The sequence below is a fragment of the Gastrolobium bilobum genome, unplaced genomic scaffold, assembly GCF_033153095.1.
Source record: "Gastrolobium bilobum isolate Gb01-03AN ecotype WA unplaced genomic scaffold, APGP_CSIRO_Gbil_v1 utg40803, whole genome shotgun sequence".
Classification (NCBI taxonomy): domain Eukaryota; kingdom Viridiplantae; phylum Streptophyta; class Magnoliopsida; order Fabales; family Fabaceae; genus Gastrolobium; species Gastrolobium bilobum.
Genome location: NW_026895893.1, coordinates 53602 through 75181, shown reverse-complemented (window position 1 = coordinate 75181; position 21580 = coordinate 53602). Strand labels below are relative to the sequence as shown.

At 35.0% G+C, this 21580-nt stretch overlaps 1 protein-coding gene across 1 annotated transcript; it reads right to left on the bottom strand.

Moving 5' to 3' along the window:
• Nucleotides 1–5308: 5308 nt before the first annotated feature.
• LOC133296639 (tubulin alpha-3 chain) lies at nt 5309–9256 on the bottom strand. The gene is made up of 4 exons (XM_061495665.1): nt 9164–9256; nt 8084–8318; nt 6068–6438; nt 5309–5965 (listed from the first exon to the last, which is right to left on the bottom strand). The coding sequence occupies exons 1-4, from the start codon at nt 9254–9256 to the stop codon at nt 5309–5311; spliced, it is 1356 nt and encodes a 451-aa protein (XP_061351649.1).
• Nucleotides 9257–21580: the final 12324 nt, after the last annotated feature.

The window sequence follows — 21580 nt, the reverse complement described above, 5'->3', positions numbered from 1 at the left end:
ATCTCATCCTCTCAAAAAGCTTAATCTTGGTAGGACATTGGCATTACACCTCTACATTCCCATTTTGTTTTTAAAAATCCGAACCAAGATCCAAACCCAAAACCTAGACCCAAATTTTCGTGTAAAAGATGAGTTCAAGTCCTAACATGGTTTCTATAGTTATTTACTACAATGGGAGGCATTTTGAAGGTCCGAACGGTGTCCGATTTGAAGGAAAAACAAAAACAATGAAAATCAAAGTGGGCACTACACTTGATGAACTGAAGGAGAGAATTCTCCAAAAAATGGGGTCAGAAGGCATCCATTCCATCCACCGCATGATAGCCAGGTTAGAGACTGGAGTGGATATGGATACAATATACTACATTGGTAACGATATCAATGATGATGAAGATGTGGAGTTCGTCATAGATGCGTATGTTGGATGGAAAGTATTAAAAATGATTGAGATATATGTTGAAGTTGATGCTGGTCAGTCTTCATCGTTACCGGTGCATACAACCACTGCGCACTGTACTGGTCAAGAAGATACAATTGTATGATCATCTGCACCTGCTCAGGAAACATTGGATGTGGATGAAGAGGATGAAGATGAGGAGTATGTGGACAACGAAGATGAGGGAGAATCTGAAAGTGCTATTCCACAAGGTGATTCGTCTAACACTGACGTGGATGAAAATTTTGACGCTGACACGAGCGCTGTAAGGCTGGGTACCCCAACCATGTCACCACTTCACGTTGACCCTGTCAGTTTACCACTTCATGTTGACCCTGTTAGTTCACCACTTAATGTTGACCCTGTCAGTAGTGGTAAATTATTAAATTTACACATTTTCTTTAAAAAAGTATACATTTTCGGTGCTATTGATTCAGACAATAATGATGAAGCTTTAGATGCAGGGACTGCGGTAGAGCCATTTTGGAATGAAAGCCAACATTATTCATTCATTAATTGGGCGCACCCTAATGACGAGTTGGAGATCTTGTATGGGGATGATGACTTGCACGGAGTTTGGAAGTTAGGAGATCCGTTATTTGTGCAACAAGAATTTCGCTCCAAACCTGAAATGCAACATGCTGTGAAGATACATTGCATGAAGGGGCGCAGGATAGCCATAGTCAAAAAAAGTGACGAGTTAAGATTTGTTATGAAATGTAGAAACCATGCTGACGGTTGTCCGTGGTATATGAAGGTAATCAAGCCCAAGAAGGGAGCTAATTGGGTGGTCCGTAAATGGGGTCAAGATCACACATGCCTGAATCAGGGCCTATCACAAGATCATAGACAGTTGGACTCAGATATCATTTGTGCGGCTATTATGAGTATGTATTCTACCGTGTACTTAACAAAGCTTCTTATTGAGAACATTTGTGTGAAATTGTGTTTTTTTTTTACAGATATGTTAAAAGAAGATCCAGCTACAAAAACAGTTTTGATACAAGAGAGGATACAAGGAATATATGGATACAACATAACGTACATGAAGGCTTGGAAGGCAAAAATGAAGGTCATTGTTAAGTTGTATGGTGACTGGGAGAAATCCTATGGATTCTTGCCTAATTGGCTGACGTATATGACGCAGGTGAATGTGGGTTCTGTGTTCAAGCTTGATACAAATCCATGTTTTGACGAAAGTCGGGTTTATACAGACAGGGCTATATTTCATAGGGTTTTTTGGACATTTCACCAATGCATTGAAGCATTCAAATACTGCACGCCTATAATTCAAATTGACGGCACTCATCTGTATGGGAAGTACAGAGGAACACTCTTGATTGCAACATCACAGGATGGAGGTGGATATTTGCTCCCTATTGCCTTTGTTGTTGTTCCTCCAGTGATAAGTTGGAAGATTGGTCTTGGTTTTTGAGCCTTTTACGTTTTCATGTCACACGTAGGCACAGTATTTGCCTAATATTCTATCGTCATCGAAGCATCATAAGGGCAGTCAAAGATCACGTTGTTGGCAGCCTCCATATGCTTATCATGTTTTTTGTTTACGTCACATTGGAAGCAACTTCAATACCAGGTTTAGGAATGTGGAATTGAAGAAAACGTTGATGAAATTAGGTATTGTATCCTATAATTATTCACATATTTATTTTTTCATCGTAACTCACTAATTGCATATGTGATTAATGATTTTGCAGGGTACACATGTTCAAAGATTAATTTTGATCTCAGATACAAGGAATTCACCGACAACAATCCAGAAGTTGCTTCATGGTTGGATGTGATACCGAAAGAGCAATGGTACAGGTCGTATGATGAGGCAGGACGTAGGTTTGGTCATATGACAACTAACCTATCTGAGTGTGTGAATAAGGTGCTTCGGGGAGCACGTAATCTGCCTATAACTGCATTGGTTAAGATGACATTCAGTAGACTCGTTGAGTATTTCGTTAGGAGACGTGACGAGATTGAAAAAGATGTCTCACAAGGTTGGATAATTTCAAAGAAAGTTGAGGCAGCTTTGCAAAAAAATGATGAATTGGCCGGCACTTATCGTGTGAGGATTTATGATAGTCATTTGTTATTGCTTGAGGTTGAGGATGCCTACAATCAATCTACACACAAGGTTGGTGACACCATGCGAATGGACTTAATCAATCGTAAATGTCAGTGTGGTAGGTTCACGGCAAGGAGGTATCCCTGCAGCCATGTATTAGCAGTTTGCAAGGCAGCTCGGTTGAACCATTATGATTATGTAGATCCTGTTTTCAAAATTCCAACCATTGCGAAAGTATATGCTGCACACTGGTATCCTATTGGCAATGAACTGTTGATTCCATCCGTTGTTGGGCCTACTGTAATTCCGGATGTAAGGTTGGTTCGTGCAAAAGGAAGACCAAAGTCTTCAAGGATTTAGAATGAGATGGATTGGGTTGAGTCTCAACCCTCGAGCAGTCAGAGCAGATGTAAGCGTTGCAAGCAAGTTGGACATAACATTCGTACATGTCCATTGAGGCTAAGACAAGTATGATGGCAATTATGAAATGAACTTCGTTGTTACATGTAATCATATTGGACTTTGTTTTGTAATGACTATGCATTTATGTATTTTGTTTCATGTTGTGAGAACATCCACTTGTTTTGTTGTGCATTGGTTATGGTATCCTAAACCGTAACTTTCATTTAAGTCTTTTGTTGCATTTGTGTACGTTTGACACTATTATGTGTACCATTTGGTTATGGTATTAAACGATCCCACGAATGTAAACCATATTCAATTACCCCCAGGTTGAGTCACATAAGGTTATGGTAGTAGACAACAATCACTAAAATTGCCAAAAAAAAGGGTGGAGCAGCTGCTGATCTTGCAAAACCAACTGGTCTACCCGGGTAACTCATAATGACTTACCCGAGTACATCCTACCCGGGTACACCAGTACGAGTTACCCGGGTACACCAGTTGGTTTTGCAAGATCAGCAGCTGGTCCACCCTTTTCGTGGAAATTTTAGTTATTGTTATTTGATAGTACGATACAATATGACTTGTTGATAACAGAATTGGTCACATACTGTAATCGGATAGGTTGATGTGCGCAAATGAAATTCCGAGGTACGCACGTTAAAAATAGACATAGAATTTACTTCAATCTTCATTCAAAACTTGGACAATACAATACAAGTCACATAACACCAAATTTCATAACTGAGTTCTTCATATATTTCAAAAAAGACACGATTACATCATGAGATAAAACCCTATATCACTAAAAATAGGTTGCATACATACATAAAAATCCAAGCTACAGCCTAACAAACTCAAAATACATCAAGTCAAATCTACCCCAGCTATGTCACCCTAAACCCTACTGCCTGGAATCCGATTGTGTATCCTGGTCATCATTGTCGTCGTCCTCATCCTCATCATCGTCATCCTCACCAGCAACATCAACCTCCTCACCTATGTCATGACCCCCATCTGATCCAGCCTCCAAGCGTGCCACCCTGTTTTCGATCGTTGTTCGCCACTTGCTTGTACTCTGTCTATAGCCCCTAAACTCACTGGTCATGGAGTCCATACCACATGTCAGGTGATACATGGAGGACATCACATGATCAAGTGTCCATCCTCCCTCAGGAGCTGTCCATCCACCCTCAATTTGGTATAATTATTAATAAAGGGCTACAGTGGTCAAAAAGCCCAGAAACACAAGCACAAAATCTTTATTCTGCAGAAAATAAACATATAAAAGTTTTTACATAGAACACCAACATAAAAAATTTCCACTAAATCATAGTGTCGTCAAACAAAACAATACCCATATGAGAAACTTTATATCTCGTGTCTCTTTTGTCAGTACAACATAGGTGTTGACTTTAACCTTAAAAAAAACTCAAAAAATACTTATTTCATTAATTATTCTATAAAATACCCTTTCTCATTATTTATTTTTGGGAAATCAAAGTCTCCTGTTGTAAAAAAAAAATTAATTTTTCTCTTGCTCTCATCATAAAAAACCGTGCTCCCTTTTTTGGATTTTTCTGTTTTTATATTTAGGTGGGCTCCACCAACGGTCTCTTCATGTCACAGGTAGAGCTGGCAAAATAGGCCGAGCCCGCCGGGCTGGCCCGCCAAACGAGGCAGGGCGGACTGAGTTTCTCAAGCCAAGCCCGCCCGAGCTGATTTTTTTTTTTTTAAATTTTTAGTGTAAAATGTCACGGGCTTGGCGGGCAGCCCGCCTCGCCCGCCCAAACAGGGCAGGGCAAGCTGAGATATCTAGTCCATCTTCGAAGGCGGGGCGGAACGGGCCAACCCACTTTTTGGCGGACTTTTGGCGGGGCGGGCAGCCCGCTTTGCCACCTCTAATTACAGGATAGCCATCAACCCCTTTATTTTTCTTTCAAACTTTACTCATAAAATTCACACATCTCTGTAATACCAAACCCACCCAATGCACAAATATGAACATTCCCATGCTCGAGTTTTTTTCCAGCACTACCCTGCAGCAAACATCAGCCAAGGCTATTCTGCATGCTTCCAAGTTCCACAATTATTCCAAAGCAATAGAATATAATTAAGATCCACAATCACAATGACCAGACAAGAACCGAATTTTCCAAAACTATACCAATTTAAACTTTTAAAAATTATATTAAGCGATTCCTAATACACCAACAAAGTAACTTCACATAAAAGCTCCAAAAGTAAAAAGCCACAATCTTATCATTGAAGTTATTTAGTACTGGAACATGGCAAGCTCCACGAAAGGACTAACATAAAAAGAGCGCACAGAGCATAGTAAGAGAAATAACATGAGCTTAAAAAGTCAACAAACTGAAGGTGCAAACTTCTTAAAATCAATACTCATCTCCCTCATCACCATCTTCACCTTCTGTAGCCTCTGCACCGACTTCCTCGTAATCCTTCTCCAAGGCAGCAAGGTCTTCACGAGCCTCAGAGAATTCGCCCTCTTCCATCCCTTCACCAACATACCAGTGTACAAATGCCCTCTTGGCATACATAAGGTCAAATTTGTGGTCAATGCGTGAGAAAACCTCAGCAACGCTGGTGGAGTTCGAGATCATGCACACAGCCCTCTGCACCTTGGCAAGATCTCCCCCTGGGACAACAGTCGGAGGCTGATAATTGATTCCGCACTTGAATCCAGTGGGGCACCAGTCAACAAATTGGATAGTGCGCTTGGTCTTTATAGTTCCTACAGCTGCATTCACATCTTTAGGCACCACATCACCTCTGTACATCAGACAGCAAGCCATATACTTTCCATGGCGAGGATCACACTTGGCCATCATAGATGATGGCTCAAATGCGCTGTTTGTGATTTCAGCAACTGATAGCTGCTCATGGTATGCCTTCTCGGCTGAAATCACAGGAGCATAAGATGAAAGCATGAAGTGAATCCTGGGATATGGCACCAGGTTAGTCTGGAACTCAGTAACATCAACATTCAAGGCACCATCAAACCTCAGAGAAGCAGTCAGTGACGATATCACCTGAATGTACCAAGACAAAGTTAAAAGCCGCACGATGTAATGTGACAAGATGATAAAGCATCAAAGCAGAAATGACTCCAAATATCTTATTTATAATAATACCTGAGAAACTAAACGATTAAGGTTAGTGTAGGTTGGTCGCTCAATGTCAAGGGAGCGCCTGCAAATATCATATATGGCTTCATTGTCAAGAAGGACAGCTACGTCAGTGTGCTCCAGAAGGGAATGAGTGGAGAGGACGCTGTTGTAGGGCTCAACAACAGAGGTTGAAACTTGAGGCGAAGGATACACAGTGAAACCAAGCTTGGACTTCTTGCCGTAGTCCACAGAAAGCCGTTCCAGCAGAAGGGAACCTAGACCAGAGCCCGTGCCCCCACCAACAGCACTGAAAACCAGAAAACCTTGGAGACCGGTGCAGTTGTCCGCGAGCTTTCTGATGCGATCCAAGCAAAGATCAACAATCTCTTTTCCAACTGAATAAAAACACCATTCTTAGAATCTTACATGCAAGAGAGTAAGATTGCACAAGATATATATATATATAGAGAGAGAGAGAGGTAGTAGGATCTTTGACACCGGTGTCAAATTTAAAGTTTGACACCTCATCTAAGAGCCTTTTTAGATAAAAAAAATCAACGACTGTGATTGTAAACATGTGACACCATTGATTTTTTTTATCTAACAGCTCTTAGATGAGGTGTCAAACTTCAAATTTGACACCAGTGTCAAATGATCCTGCCTCATATATATATATATATATATATATATATATATATATATAAAGTTTGATGTTTGTCATTTTAAATGAAGTTATGTCATTTTAAAAGAGAGAGATAAAAAAATTAAAATCATAGAAGAGATATTGTTTTTGGTATATATATAAAGGGTAAAACTAGAGTCATGTTACGTGAAAATATAACCATTTCCTGCTGACACAAAACAATAGATGGGCCCACGTGTTTTTAAAAAAAAAAAAAGATAAAAGAAAGCACAGAGAGATCGATGTATCAGGTGATAGGAGTGTTCATCAACCGATTCAAACTGCGGTGACCGAACCGAAAAATCGATAACCGAAAATCGAAAAATCAAAAACCGAAAATCGAAAATCAAAAACCGAAAAAAATCCAAAAATTTTAATTGGATTGGATCAGTTTTCGGATTGGTAGATGAAAACCGATCCAATCCAAACCGATCTAATATATTAATTTCTCTCTACCTACTTGGGTCCTTCCCCAATCATAGCCCAAAATTTCTAAACTCAAGACCCATTAAATCATCAACTAAACCAAGAAAAAACCTAGTCACATTTCATCAACAAAATTTCATCTATGTAGAGCTTCATATCTCATTTTCTTAAAAAAAAAACTATATTATTGTTTATTAATGCTTTTGTATTTAAGAAAAAATTAAAATTACAAAGCCAATATATACAAAAGTTGTTATTTGCACAATAATCATGAAACAAATGTTAGAATTTTCAAAAAACCGAAAACCGATCCAATCCAAACCGAAAAAATTGGATTGATGATTACATGATCAAACCGAAGGGATTAGATCAGATGATTTTTGCTTCCAAAATCGATCCAATCCAGACCGCGAACACCCCTATCAGGTGGACAAAATTTTGATTTTCCGGTAACAGGACGGATGTTTAACCCATATATAAAAGGACACACATTTGTAATAAAACTACCCTGTGTTTTTGGTATTTTTTTATCTTTTTTATAAAATTAGGAAGAAAAAAGAAACCGGAAGAAAGAGAATGCAAAAATATTAATTTCATTCAAAATGACATAAAATTGTGTCATTTAAAATGATAAACATTTCTCCCATATATAATAGGGTCAAAATCCTTTGATATTGGTGTCAAATTTTTTAGTTTAAAATCAAATCTTAAAATATTAATTTTCATAAATCTTACAATTATAATTTATTGTGTCATATTTATTATTAATTCTCAATAAATTATAACAATGAGTTGAACATGGAATTCAACTATTAAGATTTAGGGTCAAAATGAAAACTTTAAGACTAATATCAAATGATCTTATCTAATGTATAAACCATTGTGCTTTTAAAGGATATGTATTTCAAGCAAAGGAGAAAAAAAAGAATTACTAGTATAGTGGCCACGAGCAAAGTTATTTGCTGCATCCTCCTTTCCGCTAATGAGCTGCTCAGGATGGAATAGTTGGCGGTATGTCCCAGTCCTAACTTCATCAATGACAGTGGGCTCGAGATCTACAAAAACTGCACGGGGTACATGCTTTCCAGCTCCAGTTTCACTGAAGAAGGTGTTGAAAGCATCGTCGCCTCCGCCAACGGTCTTATCACTCGGCATCTGGCCATCAGGCTGAAACAACGCATACAATACAAGAAAGCTTAAATCCAAGACACACAATACAAGAAAACCTGAAAAGTATAGTTAGGTATTTAATCAGGATTCAAAGAATGTACGAGTTATAAAAGCGTTTTCAACATCTGCAAGTTACAAAAAGAAATGCATTCAGGTTTGAACTTCAAATCATTGCCAAAATAAAAAAATAAAAACCAATGCTGTGAATTGAATGATGAAAATCGGAGTGAAATCCAGGCTGAATTGCCAGCATTTATAACCTTAATTAACACATTCAAAAAAAAAAAAAATATGACAAAAAAATTGACAGTTACAAATTACTTTATACAGACAACCAGTTGTTAGCAGATTATATTTAACTGAATGCAAATGTTACGGAGCGGTGTGGGGAGCATTTCGCCTTTTACTAAAAATAATGCAAATGTTTGCACATAGCATACCGTATATATAGATATGTAAATCACTCAATTTAAGCAAAACAGAAACAAATGCAAATCTTAGCAGATAACTTAACGTGTATATAGATCTGTAAATCATTCAACTCAAGCAATTCAGAACTAAATGCAAATGCTTGCATATAACAAAATGTATATATAGATCTGCGAATTACTCAACTCAAGCAATACATGAATAAATACAACATACCATATACGCATACAACATAACATGCATGTAAAACCGGGAACAATATACAACGCAAATCGGCCAAAATTCATGCAATGCCATAAAAACCGAATGCCATATCAGAGAAACAAAAGCAATCCAGAAAATATAGATCAAAATAAATGAAAACAGGAACAATAAAAGCGCAAGATCTGTTGAGATTGGACGATGGAGATTACCTGAATGCCGTGCTCGAGGCAATAAAGTTCCCAGCAAGCGTTTCCGACCTGAATGCCGGCTTGACCGATGTGGATCGAAATGCACTCTCTCATTTTCGCGGCCGAAGAAGAAGAAGATCGAAATGGAAGGGAAGAAGAAGAGGAAGGAATCAAAGAGAATCAGAGATGGACGTTTATTAAGACGCCTCTCCGGGTTGTTCTGTTACGAAGTGTTTGCGTTCGATTGGTTTTCGTATTTATATATAGATGCGGGAGGGAGAGGGTTTAATCGCGGCTACTTATTTGTTTTAAGCCAGCGGGGTGAATCTTTATTTACCGTTGAAATTTTAAACTCTGCACATTTCACGGGGTCCGTCTTGGCACGAAGCAACCTCCATGTGCTATGGGCGGTTACGTTAATTTTTCAATTTGTTTTATTTTATTTTTATCTTAAATTTTTCATATTTATTTCAGGGACGAGTATTCATATCAACATTTTAAGTTTATTATTCTAATTGATTATCGTTGGATAAATTTAAAACCAACGGTTGAAAAAAAAAAAAAACTGCTATTTGATTTCAAATTGATTTAACCACAGGTAGCAAGGGTGGTGAGTATTACTTATTCTTTTTATTTAATACAATAACTGTAATTTATATAATATAATATCAAAGGAACGGTTCCCGTTTTAATCCTTTCATTAAAATATATTAAAAATATGCAAATCCAAACATATTTAAAAAAAAATATTGTATCATATGTATTACGTGTATTTTTAAATTTAAATAAAGAAAAATTATTTATCCTTTTAAAGGATATAATTTTATGATATTTTAGATCTTAACCGTTGATTTACGTCAATCAACGATTAGGATTTATTGAATTTTATTGCAAATTAATAATTAATTAGTAAGTTTGACCTAATAAATCCTAATCGTTGATTGACGGAAATCAACGGTTAGAATCTAAAATGACACAAAGTTATATTTTTAAAAAAGACAAATATTTTTTCTTATGGGAAAATTATAAAATATACAAAATAAAAATGGAAATTATAAAATTACAAAAATTAATTATTAATTTAATTAAATAATATATGTAAAACAATACGTAAAATTAATGGAAAAGGATTTGAATATAAAATTAAAAAAACAATCAGAATGAAATGTATTATTTAAAACAAATTAAAAATTCAAGAAAATCTTAAAATAGTTAACTTACTATATTAAGTGATTTACTTATTAATTAGTATAAATATTATACTTTTTTTCATTTAAAATTTGAAAACATTTCACCTAATAAATGAAAATTTGAAAACATATTAAAAAATAGGAATTAGAAGGTAATAAATTATAATAAATTGATTTTAAATTTTAAAACATATCAATTAGTATAAAATATTTTAAATTATATAGTACATTGAGTAATAAATTAATATAAAATTATAATAAAATATATTAGATAAGATTTTTAACTAATATAAAAAGATTATATTATATGTATAATAAGATGAAAATAATAATAAAAGACTTAATAATAATAATATATCACCTTTTTAATTTCATATTAGATTTATGTTTGACTAAAAAAAAGGTTTTAGTTCAAATAAAAATTGAAAAAAGAAACCAACTCTCTACCGTTTTTCATCCGTTCTTTTATCATCTAATTGTTTAAATTGAATAAGCATGATATATGGTTGGTTTATCCATTTTTCCATCGAATCGACCAGATATTTTTTCATAGTTATAGTGGGAGAGGTTTTCACCATTAAAAACCACTTGCCTTCAAGTCTACAACTGCAGCTTCTTTTCGGCGGTGTTACACTTTCCTTGTAAACCAAGCATGCATGAAGAAAAGATAAAAGAGAAATATTGCCTCTCACGGTCTCACCTAAGGCTAAGCAATTTGTTTTTTACCTCGTAAAAATATATGTTTAATGTCTAGTACTTGTACAACACATTAATGTTCCCACAGCTCAGTTTCAATTAGTAGAGCTCACTGCCCAGTTTTATCTTAAAGATTTAATATTTACACGGTTATTATAGGTACCTTTTTCTTGTACCACCTTGTTTACAACAAAACATAATAGAAAATATATATACGACAAAAATTCAAGTATTTTGTGGGGGTCATATTTTTATATTGTGGCGGTCTTTGACCTCCACAAAAGACGGTTCCAAACTCCTTGCACTTTTTGGAGGTTTAAGACCCTCACAAACGTTATATTATTTCTGGGGATTTACTAACCTCCACAATATTCCCACAAAATTTATCATTTTTTGGAGGGCCTAGACGGCTACAATTCATTTATTATTTTGACAAGTTTAAACCTCCACTAAATACTAATTATCCAAATTTGAAAGGTTTGTATATCATAATTTTGGAATTGGGCCGCATCACTTGATTTGTTAGCCAATTTATTATTTATTTGTTTGATCTCTTAACATTTCTTTGAAAACGTCTACTTAATACTAGTTATCCAAAAGCAACATTATAGCACACCAATCATAGTTCATATTAATGCTCGCACTTGGTTAATACTTTTTTAAATAAGTAAAAGTATAAATACACTCTAACACGCATATACTATAATATGAAGTCGAATTAATGTCTAGCAAAACAAAAACTTACTTAGTTTTTTCTTATCTAATGAAGGGCATAACAACATTCATAGTAGAATATGTCTCACTATAATTGTACACATTCATAAAGATATAAATTTGATTCAATGTTGTGTAACTGAGAAACTGTAGGAAATTTACAATTATCCACAACAAGAACACATAAAATAAATCCATTTTAAAACTCTAAAATCCATACTAGTCTCTAATGATGCACTATCACTTTACAAAACCCAAAATCATATAAAAAAAAATTGAATTCACATAACCCAATTCAAGGGTGACTACTATCTAATGAAGCATTCCGCATGTTGGACCTTCATAATACTAGCCATTTACAAATGCTGCGAAGATGCCCTCGGCTGCCATAACAAAAACTAGCATAGCATTCATTCCTATTCACTCCAAGAACAAGAATGGAGTACGAAGCCCCCAAACATCGATCTGCTTGATTATTAGAAGCATTAAAGAAGAATCACAAGGTTGAAGAAAAGCTAAAAAATAAAAGATGTAACAATTATTAGTAACCAACAAAGAAATTTTCTATTTGAATACCACATTAACCAGTATGTAACCAGTATGTAGAACCCAGAGAAGACAATTCCAGCTGCCCCAGCTGTGAAACAAACATACCTGAAGTTGTAGAGTTGCTTGTTAAGTGGGATAGCTGCATTATTCCATGAAATTTTGTGTAAGATTTATTTTGCATGCAAATGGTACATTTCTTGGATAGATTTTAAGAGGTGCTTGTCTCACTAGCTTACCATCTGTAAAATGAAGGATGATGGCTATTATGAGCAACACAAACCCCATTGATACCCATTGTTTCAGCCTCTCGGAATGACACTGTCAAAGCTTTATACATTAATAGGCCTTCACAAAACTGCATTTATAGAATAGATGTTTAGTGTGTACAACATAGGGTAAAAAATTTGTAACCTTGAAGTGAATCAAGACGTGCCCATAGTGGATGTCGATAGTGCCAGAGAGGATAGCTGATATGGTACTAGTTTAATGAAAACAAACAAAAAATATTTTATTGATAGATAAATGGAGGTTATTTTTTTATGGAATAACCCACATTTAGAGATAGATAGATACAAGATAAAAAGAGAAAAAGAAATATAAAGAGCAAACCTCAACAAGCCCTCGAGTTCAAAAGAAGCACGACACCAACTTGGAGTATCTTCACGAAAAGGACCTTCGCCTGGAGAACTGAATGTGCATGCCTATAAAATATCATATGAACAATTAGAAGAGCAATAATAGAATCAATTTGTTTACAATAATACCAAAATATTCGAATAAATTAAGGAGAAAATCTTGTGACACAAAATGTGGACTAATAACTACTACTAATAAGTCAATACTCACCTTCAAGCGTGTCCAAACAGGTTGAGAATAAAGATGGTTAACCCCCCAAACTTAAAGCAATGCTTTGTATATGTGGTCACTACAAATATCATTGTCTTCTAGTTTCCTACTAATAGAAAAATGAAACATCATTAATGAATCCATGATCTTATTCAACTATCTTTTGATCTATATGTGCAGGGTATGTAAAGACAACGATTCTTGCAAAGGCTGCACGATGGTCAAGGTTAGATGCAATTTTCTAGCTACTTTCTAAGTTGTTTACATTTAATCACATTTCAATTGTACGAATTGGGTCCTATTCGTTATAGTTAAACTTGACTGTGTGCAGTCCACCATTACACAAGACTTTCGCCAACAGATTTTATAAACAGCTCTAGTGGTTGTTTATGATAATGATAAATCTTTGAGCATTAGGATTTGGAAGAACCAAGTACTCAATAAATAGATAGATATCCTAGTGGAGATTTCCCAACTTGAGCTTATACAAAAAAGTAATAATAATAGATCGAATACTCATAGAAATTAAGAGTTTAACTGCTCAAGTTGTCATTATAAAACCTGAAACCAAAAGCCAATGAAATTATGGTACCTAATTGTGCTTGCTCTCTCCGCTATTACTAGTTAGGATATGCATTGTTAACAAAATAGAGTAATCCTACATATACGTCATAAAATGGCTCTCGCACCTAATTAATTGTAGTTAGAACTTAATTTATTCATGTTCATCTGCAAAAAGAAAAAACCAATTTTGGCAGGTATTATGTAAAAACAAATTTTTGCTCTTTCCTGAACACACACGATCACAAAATCACCTTAAATCTCATTGAGTTAATTCATCGAACACCTCATTCACACAACACAAACACATAAGAGAAATGAGAAGAAGAAGAGAAACTCACAGTAACTCCCACTGCTTGAAAATTTCCTGAGAATCTGCAAAAAAAAAAAAGAATAAACTTAGGAAATTACTAAAAAATAAAGAAATAAAGAAGAAGAAAAATAAAATGTGCTTACCAAACATTAAGAGAACAATAAGAAAATAAAGGTGTAAGAACCCGCACCGTTAATTAAGGAATTTAATTAATAAATTATGCGAAATTAGGAAATAATTTCATAATTGACCCTAATAATTATTATGAGACCTTAATAATTATAGTAAGTGATTAAGAATGCTGAAAGTCGCTTTTCGGAAGAAAAGTGCAAATACCGGTTCTGCTAGTCGGTATAATTGCGTACCGGAAAACTATCCCGGAAAATTATAATAAGGGCATGATAATTACTAGAATAATATGTAGGACTTGTAAAACGAGTTTCAAGTCAAAATAATGAGGACTGGTGCCGAAAACTGGTACTGGCTATGAAAAGCGCGTATCGGAAAGGTGCTCCGAAAATTATAAGAAAAATATGATAATTCTTGTAAAATTGAGTAGGTTAAGAATCCAAATTTTGGGATTAAAATGATAAGCGTAACAAATAAAGTTAATACTGTGTGTTTGAGGTTTAAGAGGGCTATAAATACCCTTGTGATGGCACAAAACCCTAGGAAACAGATTCTCTACGTGAGTGTGGGGCTGGTCAGCTGCTGGTTCCACTGTTCCATTGCTTCACCACCATTTTGTGAGCCTTGTGACCTCTTTTCTTCATTTTCTCTTCACTTTGTACCTTGGGTGAGTGGGAGAGATCATTGTGAGTGTGAAAGGAGCACTTTTCCTGAGTATGGTGGCTGCGTGGAGGTTGTTTGGGGTCTGAGTTGCCTTGTGTGAGTGTGTGAGCTTCTTCCTTGGGTTGTTGGAGCTCCAAGGAGCAATCTTTGTGAAGAAAGATCCTTGCTTGGGTGATATTTTCGTGCACCCTTGAAGTCAGAACCTTTGGAGTTGGTAGTGAGCTCCAAGAGCACCCTTTTGCTGAGTTTTAGCTTTTGGTAAGTTGTACCAACCTTGTTCTTGAGTTTAATGGGTTAAAGATGAAGTCTTGGCATGTTTAATGAATTAAACAAGTAACCAACCGTCATATGAACCTCAATGAACCTTAAGATGCATGTTTAAGCTTCTGGAATTGTTAAAAATGGAACCTTGGAAGGATATCTTCGCGAAATGCAGAAACTGCATTCTGTCGCGAAATATCCGGATATTGCCAGAGTGATATTCGGATATTGCCTGTGAGATATCCGGATATGCCCCCGAGGAATATCCGGATATTCTGGGTTTGCGAGGAACAGTAGCGTACTGTTCATCCAGAACTGATCTATGGGTTTGTGGACCCTAGTTTGAGGAAGTTGAACTTCTGTAATTAATTAATGTAAGTCAGAATCATGTGATTAAGTGCTTATGACTTGGTGAGAAGTCTTAAGACGTAAAACGTAATGGAAAGGCGTTGTCTTAACATTGTATGCTTGCGATGCATGTTATTGATATATTATTGGTCCATAACAGATTGTGAATCTGCTGTGTTTGGACTTTGAGTTGTGGACTCTTGGCTTTGGGTGTTAGCTTGCAAGGTAAGCTTTCGTGTCCTCGGTTTAGCCATGTTGTGGTTCCACCATGTCCCATGGGGGTGTGGTTATATGCATGTTGTGTTACATGCTTTGAATATTTAAAATGCTGTTGAGCTTTGTGTGTAATGGCTTTTAATATGCATGTGTTGTTTCATCTTGATGGTAAGCCTGAGTATGTGGCGTCATACGATATGGTGATCCGGGGTGAATGCAAGTGGCGTCTTGCACTAATTGTGGGTAATAGACGTATACTTATTCCTGCATTTCTCTGGCCAGTAGAATAGTATTGACACACATGACATGATTATCTGTTGCATTGCACTGTTTTAGAAATGATATTGATGAACTGCTTTTAAACTTATATTGCACATGTAAGTGAGTTTGGGGTGGAAGATCCTTGAGGACCCCTTGTCTTACTGAGATTTCTTGTTTAGAGATCTCACCCCACGTTTGGAGAATGTTTATTTCAGGTTCAGGTAGTATGGTGACTGATGCCTCTGGCGGCAGGAGGCCAGAGCTTAGCTGATTATGATCTTACTGCTTATTTGCTAGCATGACTGGACTGGATGTTGTTTATATTTTCTGCTCTTTATGTTTTGAGTTGAGACTGATGTTGGGCTTTGTTGCCTTATTTGGGTGAGCATGGGGTTGTCCATGCCACTATGTTGTTAGTACTTTTGAGTTGAGTTGTATAAACTGTTAGTTAGTCCGGTCTACGTGTTGTAGTTTCGTGACTAGAGCCATACATTATGTTATTTTAATTAATGAGGTATTTCAGTTAGCTATTTTATTGCAATTGCATACAGGCGATGTTTTATTAATTGATTAATAAGCAAGTTGGTAATGTTAATGGCTTCATAATTGAAAAGAAAAAGATATTCCGCATTTTTAATTAAGCGCAGCTTAATACGATAGTATAATAACATTACCGGATATATACGGGGTAAAGGTAGCTCACTCTTCAGAGAACTCATGGAGAGATTCACGGAAGAAGAGAAACGAAGAAGAAGAATATGTGAGAAATCCTAAGACAGAAACAGCAGAGAGAAACAGAGATGAAAATATGTCCGCATAACTCTATGCAGCGCTTAACAATAAGGAGCAAGAACATCGCCACAAGTGTGATCTTCAAACGCAAGAGTGAAGCTATTGGCATTAGAGAAAAAAAAACATATAAATTTGATATTAGGTTAGGGTTAAAACAAAAAAATATATATATACACATAGAAAGAAAAAAATATACATAGTTTTTAAAAAAAAAATATATATAACGATCATTTTTAGAAAATTTTCAAAATTTTTAAAATTATTAATATTGTAGGAGTCAAAGCCCTCCACAAAATTATTAAATCTAATAAAATTTGAAAATACATTGTGGCGTTGTCTTAAAATGCCATAAAGCATATAATTATTGGGGGGTTTATTAACCTCCTGAAAATAACCTCCACAAATAACACATTTATTTGTAGTGATATCAGATGTGTATTTTTTTATTTTCAGTTTTGTAAACTCAAATGTGTACTTTTTTTAATATAAAATTAATGTGTAAATATCATTTTCTATAAATTATCAATTATTCATAAAATTGTATAAATTAAGCAATGTAAGCTCCTTAAGGGCCTAAATGTTGATCCCTACACACCGTTCAGTTTTTTGGTTTTTTTGTTCTACACCGAAAACAAATTAAGAGAAAGGGGTAAAAAAAAGAAAAATAAAATTAAGAGAGAAAGAAATAAAGAAGAGTTGCAATGTAACACCTCGTGTTAACCCGGTTTGTTAACACGTCATCGTATTAGGTTTAGGGTTTAGGGTTTAGGACAAATTGTTTTTATCTGAGAATGATGATTGCTCGTTTGTATAACTGTTTTGATGAAAATTCTTAGATAATGCTTGATGTGAAACTTTGAAATTAGATTCTAGCTTGAATTATAACTGTGAGGATTGAGCCTAAACAGAAATATTTTTTCCAGAGAGACCTTACTGTAGTAGTTTTCTAGAACTTGAACTGTTTCTCTGGCTTGCATGCATTGCTGACATGATGAAGGCATGTTCATTCTTGTTAACTTAGAGTCAAATAGCCTACCTAGAAGAATTTTTCCATTGTTAAGCCCTTTTGAGCTTTAGACTAATTTATTCAAAAACCTGATGAAATTTACTTAACCATGTTTCCATTGACACACCTTGAGAGAGATTGAGATGTTGATCCAAAAAAAAGAATCAAGGTACTTCTCAAGAAAGAAAAAGTCAAGTAAGTTGAAAAAAAGGAAAAAGAAGGATGGTCTGCAAAAATGCAACTCAAAAGAGAAAAGAAAGAAAACATCTGCAAACAAGGAAAGAAAAGAAAAAGATAGTATAAAAGGGAATAAGAATCCTGAAATGATGAAAAGTGGCAGAAATAAAGATTGAGAAGGAAGCATTGTCAGAAATCTCAGTATTTTAGTCTCAAATTCATCAGCCTCTGTCCAAAAGATTCTTACCCCCAAACCAGGCCAAGTTATAACCTATCAAAGACCTTTTGATCAGTCTATGCATGTCAAATGTGTTCTTAAATCTTAGGAACTTGAGAATATGATCAAGCTTATAGAATGAGTGTGAAACCCTAAAACACTAGAGAGATGAGAGTTATGTAATTATCTAGTGAGGAATATTCAAGTTATGATCTGAATTTCTTGATACAACTGAAAAGAATTATTTGAAGTTTTCAACAATGAAGTTATACATGCATAGCAGTCTGAACTCTTAAGATATTTTTTTCTATATTTTTCTCTCCACAGAAGTCATCCTTGCTTTTATTTTTTATCTAGCACATTGCTGAGGACAACAACGTTCAAATCTGGGAATTCTTTGATATGCCTCCAGCATATATATGAATCTAAGCCAAAAAAGAGAAAGAATCTTGATCAATCCTGGATAAAAGGTCTATAATTACTGTTAATTTGATAAATCTCAATCAGAGATCATGCAACTGATTTCCTTCTGATTTTGTAGGAAAACAAGGCAAAAAGAAACCCAATTGGAAGCTACCAGGCTGAAGTCCCACGCTATTAGCGCGGAACCCGCGCTAGTAGCGCTAGAAGTAACTTTCCATCCAGAGATAACCACTCTGTTAGCGTGGAATTCGCTCTAGTAGCGCCAGCCAATCTTGCCACCCACGCTGACAGCGTGGGAACCACACTAGTAGCGTGAACTTCCAGAATTGTGAACAAAACTCTCACGCTGACACCGTGGGAACCACATTAGTAGCGTGGGAGGTGTGTGCCAATACTTAAACATATCTCAGGCTGTATTAGAACGAATTGGACCATGTATCAGAGGAAGATTGAATCCAAGATACACAATGAAGATTTGATCAAGATTTCTAAGCAAGGCATAAACTCTATAAGTAGAGACTCAGACCTAAGAGATAAAAAATCTTTGGCTGGAGAGAATTGTGAGAATCAGAGAATTGAGAGAATTCTTGAAGACTCGTGCTGGAGATCAGGATTCCACCAGAGTTGAAGACTGAAGACCATTGAGCTTCCTTCTTCTTCTTCTTTTCTTTTTCGTTTATGAACAATTTTTATTCTTTGATTTTGTTTAAGCCAGCTATGTATGGCTAGTTTATTTTTGTAGTTGGGATCTCGGACCTGATGTGAATCCTTTATATTTTCTATATTGTTTTTATAATTTAATTAGTTAGTTTGTTTTATTCTACCTGTGTTAACTTTTCCATATCCTGATTAGAATTGGCCACTCTAATTATAAGGCTTTGAGGGTTAGGACTCACAATAGACATATTGGGGTTTTAGTCTGGACAAGGGTAGAATAACAATTTGTGTATGATCCAGACATAGGCTTACATAGATTGCAGACTTATAATTCATTTGCTTAATGCTTAATTCAAGAGGGATTACTAGGACTCTAGGATTCTAATTGGGTTAAAGGGTTGAAATCACTAAGACATTATGGTTCAACTAATTTATAGGAAAATAATGAATTGTCTGAGGGAACCAATTAGTTAAATATAAAATACAATATAGGAATATAAGGGAGGATCGGAGGTGAAGTGCATCCTGGCTATAGTCTTTTTACAATTTTATTCAATCTCATATTTTATGTTATGTTCTTGATACTCTTGCATGCGTTCAAATTTTAATTGTTCTTAATTTTCTGCGTTTAAATTTAATAGTTTTAAAATTCCAAAATCAATTACTTTCACAAATCAAACAAATTTTCTTTTCCAACTTAAGGGGAATAGTTAAATTAATACTTGGTGCATTAATCCTCGTGGGAACGATCTTTACTTAACATTTTATTTCTTGAAACGAACGGTATACTTGTTGATTTCGCACATTGCACTAGAGATTGGCTTTATGGAGTCATTGGTAATGTTTTTATCTTATTTATGGTTGTAGATAATTTTTTAGCTATATAATTTTTTGCTCTAATTATTTTTATTACTTGTTTTATAATAGATGATGAAATTGTACCTGTGGAAGATTTAACTAAAGACTTAATGGAGGATTTGATGGCAGAGGAACCCATAAATGAACTAGATTCATAAACTAGTGTTTAATGGAATTTGTGTTCAATTTAATATATTTATTGTATAATTTTATTTTAATGAGTTTGTACTTAGTACTAGCCATGATATTGATGCTGGTAATATGAAATTATGAGGTATATGGTATTTGTATTTGGATTATTTATGAGCTTGTTGATTTTTTTGAGGTTGATGACAATTTATACTATTTTAGTTGAGGTTTAGGGACTTTGGTGAATGTTATTTTCTCATTTTAATTGTTTGTTCATTTTAATACTTGTATAGGAATTACATAGGTTACTCGTTTATTTTAGATGTTTTTGTTGTTTTTAATTTTTTTTTTAAATCTCATTTTTTTAATTTTAAATTTTGTGTGTCGTTTCGTGTTGTGTTCACCTTTGACAAGCAGTGGGTCATGTCTGGGTTCACATTTTTAACCTGTCAACAAATATGTGTCGTGTACGTGTCGTGTTGTTTCATATATGGATTAAATGTATGTCGTGTCGATCCGTTAAGAAAAACAGTGTTATTTTCTTTTTTTAAGAAAGTGATATATAAGAGCAACGCGCGATCTTAGATGTCAAATTATTCTTCTTCTTTTTTTTAGGAGTAAATACCCTTTTGGGTCCCTAACAAAAAACACGATCGTCACTTTAGTCCTTTACAAAAAAAATTAGTCAGTTGGTTCATATGAAATTCAAAGTGGACCCATTTTAGTTCCTTTTGAGGGACTAATATGGGTCTTTTTTGAATTTGTGAGGGACCACATTTCAACTAAATGGGTTCACTTTGAATTTTTTAGGGACCTCGAGGCTATTTTTTTTGTAAGGGACTAAAGTGGATATCATATTTTTTGTTAGGGACAAAAAATATATATATTTTTTATTATTGATACATGATGTCAAAATATACTTTTAAGAATGACGTACGAAACGAGAGACTATTAAAAGTTCAAAATAAATCCTACCTTTATAGAGCCACAAGCATCTATGAAGCACCGACACTTCAAAAACCTCGACGTGTCGTGTCCGACACTTCCCGACACTCTCCGACACTTCGACGCGCGTTGAAAAAACTCAAAAGAAGGTTCAAAGGTTGCGATGCGTTGCGTTTTTAGTTCTAACTATTAGATTCGTTGGATTACTATTACCATTTTATTGAATTTAATATAATATTTGTGATATCTTATATTTCTTTGCAAAATTAATGAGTATTATAAGTTTAGCTTTATTTTTTTGTTAAATTATTGAATATTAAATATGATATACGCAACATAAATTAAAATTATTATTTAATATCAAAACGTGTCCTAATGTGTCTCTAGTATTTTTAAAAATTAACGTGTTAGAGTGTCGTATCGTATCGTGTCCTGTGTCAGTATCGGTGCTACGTAGACAAGTATTCCTCCCAAGCCACAAATTGGG